The sequence below is a fragment of the Neoarius graeffei genome, chromosome 2 (assembly GCF_027579695.1).
Source record: "Neoarius graeffei isolate fNeoGra1 chromosome 2, fNeoGra1.pri, whole genome shotgun sequence".
Lineage (NCBI taxonomy): Eukaryota > Metazoa > Chordata > Actinopteri > Siluriformes > Ariidae > Neoarius > Neoarius graeffei.
The window spans coordinates 79,490,482-79,504,296 of record NC_083570.1 but is presented as its reverse complement, the minus strand read 5'-3'; the positions used below and the strand labels follow the sequence as shown (position 1 = coordinate 79,504,296).

The window sequence follows — 13,815 nt, the reverse complement described above, 5'->3', positions numbered from 1 at the left end:
AATACGTGCTGCTCTGTACATTTTGTACTTTCGTATGTTCTGTTCCTATTTCATATCCTGGTCAACTCACCATATAAGGAGTTGTTTTATTATACATGAAAGAGCAGACCATACACCCCCTAGAACAGGAGGAACCAGGAATGTGGTTTCAGTGAAACTAGAAGGTACAGAGAAAAGCAAAAGAGTATGTTCTCTCGGTTATTGAACTGTGCATAACTCCTGTGTGACCTTGATACTGAGTGTGCAAAACACATTCCATAACTTTCTACTGCTGATACTCCCTATGCAGAAGTGTGTATATATACGCCCTGACGCAGCTATGTGTCAGGACACGCAGAGAATAAACCAGATCGATTTAACTCATGTGGTTCGCTCTCTTCTTGTCCTCGGAGATCTCCTGGTAACGCATCTGAACAGCACGCAGCGCAATCTTAACAATTTGGTGACCCCGACGTGATACTCTCAATCAGGTAAGACATGTTTGATTGACTACCTGGTTGGAAGTAGTTCCGTAGTGCCCTAAGGAGGGCTTTGTTTTCCCTGGTTCGAGTCCAGGAAGAGCGCGCTATAGAAATTTGTGTAGTGCCCTAAGGAGGGCTTTGTTTTCCCTGGTTCGAGTCCAGGAAGAGCGTGCTATAGAAATTTAGATAAATATCTGCTGTTTGTTTCTGTTCAGATCCGTTTGCTTTAATGTACGATGGGGGGCTCGTATCCTAAACCTGAGGTCACAGACACCCCGGCGGAATGGATGAATAAGTGTGGTTTAGGCTATTACGTTACGCCGTGGCTGGACAATTTGGCTGGGTGGACGGAGGCAAATCCTCAGATTCCATCGTATCCCCGTGATGGGACGTTTAATCCAGGCTTTCTTGCTTCAGCGCACCGTATGATTTATGAAAGCTTAGGCGATCCGGATTGGGACCGCCCTTATATGCGCGCAGGGTATGATAAATGGTTTGACATGAAGAAGGTATGGGATAAATCAAAGGGTGTTTACACCCCGAGACCTGTTTTAAAGGCTATTCTAAAACCAAAACTTTCTCAGTTAACCTCCCATGTAAAGCGAGGGAGGAATAGTTACGTCCCACTCATTCCTCATCTCATATACATGTCCAGTAAATTTGTTAGCACATGATTTAATGTGCAAATTAGAAGTAAATCTCACATCCACTCCAGATGGACTAACTATTGAAGTAAGTGAAATGTGTAGTGTGCAGTATGGGTTTGGAAGCCCTCTGTATGTGTATGTCTGGCAGCTCTGTTCAGATCAGCTCACACAAACTCCAAAACACCTTGTACAGCTCGCACACTTGAACACCTCATCAGTTGACACAGATTATATGATGAGGAGCGTTTGCTCGAAATAGTCGATGTGTTGCAACCTAGAAATGACGTCGCTATGAATATAAAGGAAGAAATAGCTCCGGCTCAGGAAGGTGGCCGTCCGCGTCAGCGCACCGTGTCGACATTTTTTTGGAGGGACACACCGAATGCTTTGCAGCTCCTGCGTGAGCAGTTAACTAGGTATTTACTGGCTATGAAACAAGCGAACCGTGATCTGTCGCAGGTTACTAACTGTAAACAGGAAAAGTCAGAAGTGACGTCGGCCTTTTGGAAACGTTTTGGTGAAGTTTGGCAGCACCTGGGTGGGTTAGAATTGGACATGACTCAACCCAATCCAATGTTCCTGTCCACCTTTTTATCTAACTGCCGCCCTGAGGTTCAGAACGTTTTGAAACATCACTTGAGCGATAGGACTCATTTGGTCCTTCGCCAAGCGGGTGAACGGTTGAGGACAATGGAAAGTGATGGGTTGTTAGATTGTAAGACTAATAAAGCATGTTTATCTGTGGCCCCACAGGGCCCCGGGTCGTATCGTCATAATAATGACAAAACACGCACCGGGCCTCGCACATGGCCGGGTGGGAACCGGAAGAAAACAGGCAGGTGCCACTATTGTGGAAAGGAGGGCCACTGGATGAGGGAATGCTATGCGCGGCGGAGGGATGAGCAGAGTAGGACGGGAGAATTAGGGGATGTGTTGCAAGGCCAGAATCCCGGACCTAAGGGCTATCGGCAGAATAACGGACAGGACCAGCGCTATCACGCCCCGCTATAGGGCTGCCCCCAGGGTACGGAATCCACAGCCGTTGCCATGTTAAATCTCTCTTTTAGCTCTCCTCGTAACGCGGAGCTCCCTCTTGTGCCTCTGTGTTTGGCAGGAAGGGAGTATCCGTTTATACTTGATACTGGGGCCACTATGTCCTCAGTAGGGAGGGATTATGAGGGTCCTTTATCTACACGGTTTGTTAGCTCTGTGGGGATAGAAGGGGTTCCTTTTGACTCTAGTTGTACACCACCCTTACCTGTCATCTGCACTCTGGACCCTTCATTGCGTTTTTCACACTCTTTCATTTTTATGCCAGAGTGCCCTTTTAATCTTTTAGGTCGCGACCTCATGAGTCTTCTCGGACTCTCGATCTCCTTTAGCGGCTCACACATGATTGTTGATACCCCGGACGGTGCTCCGCCTGATGTTTTTGCTCTATCCAGTTCTGTGCTGCCACATAACATTCTGAACGCTGCTTGTACGTCCCAAGCTCTTTCCCCTGTTCTCTCTGCTCTTCCTAACACCCTGTGGGCGGATCATAAGGACGATGTGGGCTCTGTGAGCTGCTCTCCGTATGAAGCTGTTATTAAACACTCTACACCTGTTTATGTTAAACAATACCCTCTGTCTCCTAGTAAGCTCGATGGTATTGACAATGTTCTACAATCTCTTTTGCAGCAAGGTGTCGTGGTTCCTTGTGTCAGCCCGTATAACACCCCAGTGAACCCGGTCCCAAAACCGGATGGCACATGGCGCCTCACTCAAGATCTACGTAAAATAAATGAACTCATCGTTCCCGTGGCTCCAGTGGTCCCTGACGTTCCTTCTCTTATGTCTTCTATTCCGTGTGACCATGCTTATTTCTCTGTGATTGATTTGTGCTCTGCCTTTTTCAGTGTTCCTGTGGGCCATGAGACTCAGCCCCTGTTTGCTTTCACACACAGGGGAAGACAATACACGTGGACGCGGTTGCCACAGGGTTTCATTGACTCACCGGCGGTCTTCACTGCCGTATTGCGGGACGCGCTGGCTGATCTCTGTCTTCCCCGGGACTCCACGGTGCTCCAGTACGCGGATGATCTTCTGGTAACGGCGGAGGATCAAGACGCTTGTGCTGCCGCCACATTGTCTCTCCTCACACTCCTGGCGCAGAAGGGTTTCAAGGTCTCCCGCACGAAGTTGCAGTTTTGCCTCACAACTGTTCGCTACTTGGGACATGACCTCTCCCAGGGTTCCAGGAGGCTTAGCCCGGAACGCGTTCAAGTCATTATGGACACTCAGGTACCTGCAACCAAGCACGCTCTCATGGCATTTCTGGGCCTCATCAATTACTGTCGTCAATGGATCCCTGACTGTTCAATCTATGACAAGTGTTTGCGTTCAGCTATAAGTCACTCAGATCCTTTGACTCAGCCCCTGGTCTGGACTGAGGACATGCTAACGGCCTTAAAGGCTCTGAAGCAAGCTTTGTGCTCCGCCCCTGCTCTCGGGCTGCCGAACTATCGTTTGCCGTTTCACCTGTATGTGTGCAAACAGAAGGGGACCGCCTCTGGGGTGCTGGCTCAGGAGCACGGGGGGGGCATGCGACCTTGCGCGTTTCTGTCTAAAACTCTTGACGCTGTGGCACAAGGGCTTCCTGGCTGTCTTAGGGCTGTTGCTGCGTGTGCTCTCATGGTCACGGACGCTGAAAAACTTGTTTTGTCGCATCCGCTCATTTTACACACTTCACATGACGTCGTGTACATTCTGCGGAATCTTAGCACTCAGCATTTGTCTGCTCAGCGTCGCTCTGGCTATGAGTTTATTCTTTTGGCCACAGAGCATCTCACTGTTAAGCCCTCCTCGTCGTTTGATTCTGTCGCCCACGCTCTTCAGCGTCTTCTTAACTCACAGGATGACGATGTTGCGTTTGACTCACATGACTGTCTTTCTAATATCGTTTTTGAAACTAGCATCCGCCCAGACTTACACACCACCCCTCTTTCCACAGACGATTCTCTTTTTGTAGATGGTTCCTGTTCCCGCCCTGCGGATGGTGTGTTCCTGTGTGGTTACTCTGTCTGTCGCCTCCCTGATGAAATTGTTGAAGCTCATTCTTTGCCTTTTTCTTCTGCTCAGGCTGCGGAGCTCTATGCTTTGACTCGCGCATGTATTTTGGCTCAAGACACAGACGTTACTATTTACACCGACTCACGCTACGCTTTCGGCGTGGCGCACGACTTCGGCCGCATTTGGGCGTCTCGGGGGTTTACGACAGCCGACGGTAAGCCCATTTCTCATTCTTCACTTGTTACTGATTTAATCACCGCCTGTCTCCTTCCGTGCACGTTGGCCATTGTTAAGACACGCGCGCACACAAGAGGGGACTCATTTGAAGTAAAGGGCAATTCATTCGCTGATCGAGTCGCTAAAGCTGCAGCCGCATCCGGTGTCCTGCCTCCAGGCTTTAATTGCGCTTTAGTTTCTACTGATCGCATGGTTAGCGCTGTCTTACCTGACATAGATCTCATTTCTATCCAGGCCTCGGCCTCTGTGGCAGATACACAGTTCTGGGACGCCCAGGGCGCGACAGAGAAGAGTGGCGTTTTGCTTGACGCACAGGGCCGTCTTTGTTTACCTCGTCACTGTACTCCCTTTCTCGTCCGCGAGTTCCATGGTCCCACTCATCGCGGCCGAAGAGGGGTAGTGGAGGATATGAACAGAACATTCTGCATCAATAATTTGCACACAGACGCACACAACATTCTGGACAAGTGTTTAACGTGCGCCCAGAATAATCTATCTAAACCAGGCGCGGTACATCAGCACCTTCCCATACCCGACACGCCTTTCCAAGAATGGCAGATCGACTTCACTCACATGCCAAAGCAGGGCCCGTTCAAATACCTTTTGGTCATGATTGACAAATTTTCACGGTGGATTGAGGCTTTCCCGTGCAGCAAAGAGAACGCCCGAACAGCAGTGAACAAACTTACACAGGAAATTATCCCACGTTACGGTCTTCCGGTAGGAATTGACTCTGATAAGGGAACGCCGTTCACCTCTAAGGTAACGCAGGAGCTATGTAAAGACCTCAAGATCAATTGGCGTTTTCATATCCCATACCATCCACAGTCCTCTGGCATTGTGGAGCGCGCGAATAGAACAATTAAGGGTAAGTTGCGTAAGGCTATGCAAGACGCAGGCACGAAAAATTGGGTCCAAGTTTTACCGTTGGTCCTCGCTGATATGCGCATGACTGCTCAGGTCGCTCTCGACAATTTATCTCCGTACGAGCTCGTCATGGGACGCCCCTTTCCTGTCCCTTGGCGTAGAGGCATGCAGGTTATAGGAACGGGTGATCTTGAAGTACATCTCAGCGAGTACGCGGTGGGTCTCATGCGGGTGCTGGATGAGTATTGGGCGAGAGTAAATTCCAAAAAGCCTCCCATTCCAGAGGCACACACTCACCCCTTTGAGGTAGGGGACAGAGTTTTAGTAAAGAGATTCGCTAAACTAAACGCTCCCATGGAGGAGTCACCCTACAGTGGGCCCACCGATGTACTCGCTGTAACTCGCACGGCTGTACTAACGGACCTTTTTCCACAGTGGATCCATGCCAGCAGAATAAAGAAGGCTCCAATGTAATAGAAATCTATATTGTTGATGCTTAACAGACTTTTGTGTTTCAGAAAGTTGCTGTGACAATAGCTGACGGCCTTTTCAGGGATCCCCTTCCAGCATCTGGAGCAATCCAGTTTCGGCTGATCTACAAAGAGGGGATGGTTGGTGAGTCTTGCAAAGTTCTGGGCTGAAGAGTCTGAAAAGCACGGGAGCCTGTGATATTTTTCGCCGTCTGCACCCTGTGAGCATTAGAGAACAAAGTCAGTGACCAGTATGACTTTCTTCATCATCGTGCTGATCTCAACGCTTGGGGCAGGGTTACCCGCACAAGCAATACACCGGGACCCAAGGGATAACGAGTTTTGGAAATATATAAACTTCACTGTAAAAACATCAATGAATATGAGTATACCTTGTTATGTGTGTTCTTTGTTACCCCATGACAGCAGCGATCCTTTTCCGGTCCGAATAGCCCCGTCTAACTACTCTAAGGTTAATATGACATGGCTCAGCCTGTGGCCCTCGTATACTCAAATTAAGGTTTTCCTGACAGACAATACAGACCCAGAGGTAAGGTTGTCGGCCAAGACTGGGGTGTGAATAATACTCTGGGCTTGCGTCAGAGTATTAAAGAGGGGATTGTAAGAATATAATCCTGAATACTCCTAAACCTACTCTTGTAAATGCGCGGCCCAAGGGTGACTGTCGTGTAGTGTAGCAGTTTAGGGTTAACTTTAGGCCAGAGATAATACGTGCTGCTCTGTACATTTTGTACTTTCGTATGTTCTGTTCCTATTTCATATCCTGGTCAACTCACCATATAAGGAGTTGTTTTATTATACATGAAAGAGCAGACCATACACCCCCTAGAACAGGAGGAACCAGGAATGTGGTTTCAGTGAAACTAGAAGGTACAGAGAAAAGCAAAAGAGTATGTTCTCTCGGTTATTGAACTGTGCATAACTCCTGTGTGACCTTGATACTGAGTGTGCAAAACACATTCCATAACTTTCTACTGCTGATACTCCCTATGCAGAAGTGTGTATATATACGCCCTGACGCAGCTATGTGTCAGGACACGCAGAGAATAAACCAGATCGATTTAACTCATGTGGTTCGCTCTCTTCTTGTCCTCGGAGATCTCCTGGTAACGCATCTGAACAGCACGCAGCGCAATCTTAACAAAGATAAAATAAAATAAGACGCATAAACTTGATTAAAGGACTGAAAATTTTTGCTTTGCTTATGGTTGTAATCCTTGTTAGTATGGATGACATTAGATAAAAGCAAATTGATAATGATAATAAAATGTGACATTTAGATTTTAGTCTTTGGTTTTTAGCCAAGTGTGGGTTGAATCTCAGTTTCAGCCAAAATGTAGCATGAGTGTGTGCAATACTCACAATTTGTTTCTCGTTGACGTTGCCACTGCTGTAGGTGGTAGCGAGTGTGGAGGAGCAGGCCTCACTGTACCACGGCACATTGCCATACTGAGTTGTGCTGCTAATGGACAGTGTATAGATGCTGTTGGTGTAGCCATCACAGTTACAGCTGTCCTTCTCCCGGCCACCGTTACCTGACGCCCACACGAAAATAGAACCCAGACCGCCTCTACCCTATATGGCACAGATACTTGTTTTACTTTGCATACCATAATGGATTAAATACATATGCACATAAATCCTCCATTCTCCACATATAGATGTGTAACAAACAAACAAACAAACAAACAAACAAACAAACAAACAACCGTCTTAATAAGATGTTGGGCCACCACAAGCCACCAAAACTGCTTGTCACAGGTTCTACAAGTCTCTTTAACTGTACTGAAGGGAAATTGGTGTTTTGATACATGATACTCATGAAAGCATTCACTGAGCCCTCATGCCCTGTGGGTGGGGGCGTTGTCACCTGGAAGAGACCATTCCCATCAGGATAGAAATGTTTCATCATAGGTTTCATAAAGGTGATCAGTGAGAATAACTTGCTGTGATGCTTCCCTCAAAGAGGACTCAAACTATGTTAGCAAAATGTTCTCCACACTATAATAGCATTAACATTTCATGACCTAGAACATCATCAGATTTTCACACAAGTCCTACGTAAAAGTAGATAAAGAGAACCCAATTAAACAAATGAGACAAAAATATTATACTTGGTCATTTATTTATTGAGGAAAATGATCCAATATTACATATTATATATTTAACTTTAACATGCAACCAGGAGCCAGTTTTCTCACTTGTTCGAGAGAGGAGCTGCTGGCCCTGAAAACAATGGGACGAGCCGGGATAGGACACCTCATCCCGGCGGAGCTGAGGAGGAAACCCAGGGGCTGCAAAGCTGGAGCTAAGCTAAAGGCTAGGCTAGCGGACAACCAGCGGCACTACAAACCATCCATTCCCTCCGTTATCATGGGGAATGTGAACTCGCTGCCGAATAAAGTCAACGAACTTTCTGCTCTGAACAACCAGCGAATTTATTGGGAGAGCAGCTTATTTATCTTTACGGAGACATGGCTAACACACCTTGTAACGGATGCTAACGCGGACCTGCGGGGATTCACTGCTGTGAGAGCCGACAGAGACACTAACACATGCGGGAAAAGCAAAGGTGGGGGATTCATCATTTATGTTAACAACCGCTGGTGTAACCCGGGACATATCTCCATAAAGACAGTCTTATGTTGCCCAGACTTGGAGCTGCTAGCCGTTAGCCTGCGGCCATATTATCTGCCGAGGGAGTTCAGTCACGTGATCACCATCTGTGTTTACATCCCTCCGAGGGCAGACGCAGCCGCTGCATGTGAGAGGATTCACTCTGTCACAGCAAGGCTGCAGACACAGCACCCTGAGGCATTTATCATCATTTCTGGGGACTTGAATCATGCTACTTTGGACTCTACTTTGGCTGCTTTTTACCAGGCTGTGGATTATCCAACAAGGAACAACAGGACAATTGACTTGCTGTATGCTAATGTGAGGGATGCATACAGAGTCACACCCCTCCCCCCACTAGGGAAGTCTGACCACAACCTGGTTCTTCTACAGCCGAAGTACACCCCCCTGGTTCAAAGGCAGCCTGTAACAACTAGCTCCATCAGGAGGTGCAGTCCCCTGAAATGGAAGATGCCCTCAGAGACTGCTATGACATCACGGACTGGGATGTGCTGCTTAGCCCACACTGTGAGGACATAGAGGGGCTGACACACTGTCTGACAGATTACAACTTCTGTGCAGACGTGGTCTCCCCCACTAAGACTGTACGGTGTTACCCTAAAAACAAGCCATGGGTAATACAGGAAGTCGAAGCTGTCCTCAACAGGAAGAAGGCCGCCTTCAGGAGCAGGGATAGGGAGGCGATGAAAGCAGCACAGCAGGAGGTGAAACGCTGCATGAGGGAAGCTAAGGACAGCTACAGGAGAAAGGAGGAGCAGAAGCTGAAGGAGAACAGCATGAGGGAGGTCTGAGAAGGTGTGAAAACCATCACAGGCCACAATACAAAGACCAGAGTCGTTGAGGGGACAGTGGAGAAGGCGAACGAGTTGAATGACTTCTTCAATCGGTTCAACCAGCCCACGTCCCCCCCACCCTCTCCCTCACTGCAGCCATCTCTCCTTCTTCCCTCAACACACCTCCCCCCAGTCATCACAGCAGCCCCCTCCTCCCCCACCTCAACACGGACTCCTCTATGCATTACTGCAGACCAGGTCAGAGGTCAACTGAGGAAGCTTCACCCCAGGAAAGCAGCAGGCCCGGACAAGGTGTGTCCATGACTACTGAAGACCTGTGCTGCTGAACTGGGTGAACCACTCCAATGCATCTTCAACCTCAGCCTGCAGCTGGGGAGAGTGCCAACCCTCTGGAAGACATCATGTATCATTCCAGTTCCCAAAAAGAATTGGCCCAGCGAGCTGAACGACTTCCAACCGGTGGCACTCACTTCACATCTGATGAAGACGTTGGAGCGGCTCTTCCTCAGCCTCCTCAGACCCCAGGTACAACATGCCCAGGACTGTCTGCAGTTTGTGTACCGGGCAGGTGTTGGTGTGGAAGAAGCCATCCTCTACCTGCTACACCGAGCCCACTCGCATCTGGATAAGGGAAATGGCACAGTGAGGATCCTCTTCTTGGACTTCTCGAGTGCCTTCAACACCATCCAGCCCCTACTGCTTCAGGACAAACTGAACAGGATGTGAGTGGACCCCTGCCTGGTCACCTGGATCTCCAGCTACCTCACTGACAGGCCGCAGTACGTCAGGCTGAAGGACATCACGTCTGACACTGTAATTAGCAGCACTGGAGCACCACAAGGCACAGTGCTGGCCCCTCTTCTCTTCACCCTGTACACCGTGGACTTCTGCTACAACTCGAAGCTGTGTCACATTCAGAAGTTTGCCGATGACACAGCCATCGTTGGGTGTATCAGTGATGACAGACAGGAGGAGTATAGGAGCCTGGTGAGGGACTTTGCTGTGTGGTGCAACAGGAACCATCTGCAGCTCAACACCTCGAAGACCAAGGAGCTGGTCATTGACTTTGGGAGGTCCAGACCAAGGTCACGACCAGTTCTGATCGAGGGAGTCGAGGTGGAGGCTGTGGATTCCTACAAGTACCTCGGGCTGTGGCTGGACAGCAAGCTGGACTGGACTTGCAACACCAATCACTTATACAGGAAGGGACAGAGCAGGCTATACTTCCTTAGGAGGCTGCGGTCCTTTAACATCTGCAGGAAACTCCTGTGGATGTTCTATCAGTCTGTGGTCACCAGTGTCCTGTTTTACACCGTGGTGTACTGGGGGGCAGCACATCCAAGAAGGACACATCCAGGCTGGACAAACTGATCAGGCAGGCCGGCTCTGTGGTCGGCATGAAGCTGGACTCTCTGGTGACGGTGGCAGAGAAGAGGTCTATGGACAAACTATTGAACATCATGGACGATGCCAGTCACCCTCTGCACACCGTCATCAGCAACCAGAGGAGCCGTTCAGTGACAGAATGCTCCTTCCCAAGTGCAGGATGAACAGACTCAAAAATTCCTTTGTCCCTCACGCCATCAGACTGTACAACTCCTCTCTGGGGGGGAGGAGGGGTAACAGGAGGACAGAGGACACATGGATTAAAGCAAAAAAAAAAATAATCTGACTGAAAAAAAAGCTCCATGTCGTTGGCCCCTACCACGTCAGCGATGCGTCAAATTTTAAACGCCGTGTTGTCCATTACCCCCTCGGCCCCTACTTATAGTACATTTACATAATTTTAACAATGACTAAAGCTAAGGCAAGACTTTACCATTGTTATTACTGGCTATAAATGATGAAACATCAAGTTTTCAGCGCAAAGTGCAAATTTATTTCAACAATACTTTAGTAATGCACAACAGTGGTTAAGAGAAAAGTGCAAGTGCAGTCGAACTTGAACCATGCTTTCAAAAGAGTGGAACAGAAAGAAAAATAAGAAAATCTGTTGACATAAAACCAGGAAACAAGAAAAGTAAAGTGAAAGTTCACTTTTTCTGCTTCTTAGCAGTGAAGCCAAAGGCATCTAGTTTTTTGCCATTGCTTCCATAGACTTTTTTTTATGGCAAACTACACAAAAGCACACACCTGCCATTTTCATCTTTTTGCACCATGAACAAATGGCCCTTTTCCACTACCCTTTTTCAGCTCACTTCAGCTCGCTTCAGCTCACTTCAGCCCGACACGGCTCGCGTTTCGACTACCTCAGAACAGCACGCCTCAGCTCGCTTCAGCCCTACTTAGCACCCAAAACTCGCACGGTTTTGGAGTGGGGCTGAAGCGAGACAAACCGAGCTGAGTGGGGCTAGGGGCGTGAGGAGACACTTCCCTGTGCACTGATTGGTGAGGAGGAGTGTCCTCACATGCCCACACATGCCCCGCGAGCATGCTGGGATCTGTAAACACCGTAAACCCGGAAGAAGAAGAATTACGAATTACGAGAATTTCTGAAGCCTTATGCACCTCACCTCATCTATACGCTCTTGCCAGTATCTGTTGGCGTTATCGGTGACAACAAGCCACAGCAACACTAACGACTCCATGTCCTCCATGTTTATTGTTTACTATCCGGGTCGTGAGATTACCGCTTAAAAGGTCACTGATGTCACTGTTTGCGCCACCTAACGACATCACGTGACGTCCACCCACTTCCAGCCAGCTAACTCCACTCAACGTGTCCACCCACTTCCAGCCACCACGGTTCAGCGCGGTTGTAGTCGAAATGCAACTCCAACAGCCCCACTCAGCTCGACTCAGCCCAACTCAGCACGGCACGGCTCAGCCCAACTCAGCCGCGTTGGTAGTGGAAAAGCGGCATAAATGGCTTGCCATTATCGCCCATTTCATTTAGCCAAGCCCATCTCCACTTATTCTTTACCGTTTTGTCGATGTCTGACACATCTGTGCCTTCATTTAAAAGAAGCGTGTCCATGCTGGCAAAACCGAAAGTAATTTGACGCGCTCTAGTGATGGAAATCGAAGGGCCTATGTCAGGTGGCCTTATACGCAGTACTCGAGTTGAGGGGGGGATGTGGGGGGAGGCATCCCCCTTCTGAAATAAAAATCTCAAATCATCCCCCTTATAAAACAGTCATCCCCCCATCACATCCCTTGTGCCATTTTACCAATTAATGTGGAAATTAGCCTATTATTTTAACAAATATTACTACCATTTCAACATTAGAAGCTTTGCGCAGTGATAGCCTACATGTAGCCGGATAAAAAAGACACATTTATTTATTCGGTTGCACCTCTCATTCACACCTATATGGAGGTTTCAGTCACTGAAAACAGCTACTTTTGCAAACTCGGGGCAGAGTGGAGATTTCTGAAAACTCCATCTTCAGACACTCGTGTAAATCGGGAAAACGAAGCAACAGTGGGCGAGAGGGCGCGCGCGAATATAATGAGTCATAGGTGTGAATCTTTCACCGAATGCCAATTGTCCCGGTTCTTCATGAAATCGCACGCGCACGCACAAATTCATTAGGTTAACTTTCAAATAACTGTTCTTGTGCACTTGCGACACCGGAGCCACTTTCCTGAATTTTGAGCTTCGGAGTATTCGCTTCTTTATCTATTTAATCAATGAATTTGTCACATACATTAAATTACTAATGCAAAACATTAGTAGCCAATTTAAGCAATCGCTGTTTTCTCCACTGTTTTCCGACCTTTTGTGCTTAGTGAATGAGACACTTCATTACACTCCACTGACCGACTTCCAATTCCGGACTTTTTTGAAAATGTAAAATATAGGCCTACGAGATGTTTTTTTGGGACTTAATTCGCATTGGTTCTTCACTATTAATTTTTGAGACTGACGAGGCACTAAATACTGTGGAATTATTTTCTCCTTACTATGAAGTTTGGCATCTCAAACAAGTGTCGGGAAATCTTGCAGCCCGACTCTGCAGCCTCCAATGTTTAAGCGAACTGCTGAAACCATAATGTTTAAAGATTAAATCGTAGGCTAAACAAACCAAAGAAAAACACAGCCTTTCCAGAACATTGTCTGCCGAAGCCTGTTTAACCGACAAAAGGCTTAATAGCAAAGGTCTTGCTGCGGCTTCAACTTTTTCACCTGATCACCTTTCAGTAGGCAAGTATCATTATTACTACTACTACAAAAGGCCTAGTATTAGTAGTAGACAAGTAACCTAGTGGCCTAGTAGTAGGCCAGCCAAATAGTTTCATCAGTGGCCTACGCCGAGCCTCCCCGGGACTAGACAGTAGCGGAGGCTGTATTCATTTATTTATTTATTTAGGCCTATCTAGCGCAACAACTTATTCCTTTACATATACTCAAACACAGCACAAGAAAGGGTTCAACAATAGGCAATCACAGCAGCTTGGTGAAGTTCTAAATCACATCAGTGTCAGACCTATGGGCCTACCCCCCACGCCATTTTTTTTCCCTCGGATCTGCATCAATCTCATTACTGACCTTTAGCGCTCCCAGTTGACGGAAATCCGTCGTAGCGATGGAAAACTTTAATCCATGAGGACAGGAAGGAGCAGTAGCCTAGCCTAACAATAAGCAATACCGGACAATTTGCAATATAATGTGCAATATAAAGTGCAA

General features: G+C 47.7%; 1 protein-coding gene across 1 annotated transcript in view; it reads right to left on the bottom strand.

The window, feature by feature from the left end:
* The window catches only part of furinb (furin (paired basic amino acid cleaving enzyme) b), a 91,093-nt gene that overhangs the window by 32,360 nt on the left and 44,918 nt on the right, over positions 1-13,815 (bottom strand). Inside the window, exon 7 of the mRNA XM_060903532.1 lies at positions 7,117-7,329. Coding sequence (XP_060759515.1) covers positions 7,117-7,329 — 213 coding nt within the window. The remainder of the gene's footprint in view (positions 1-7,116; positions 7,330-13,815) is intronic.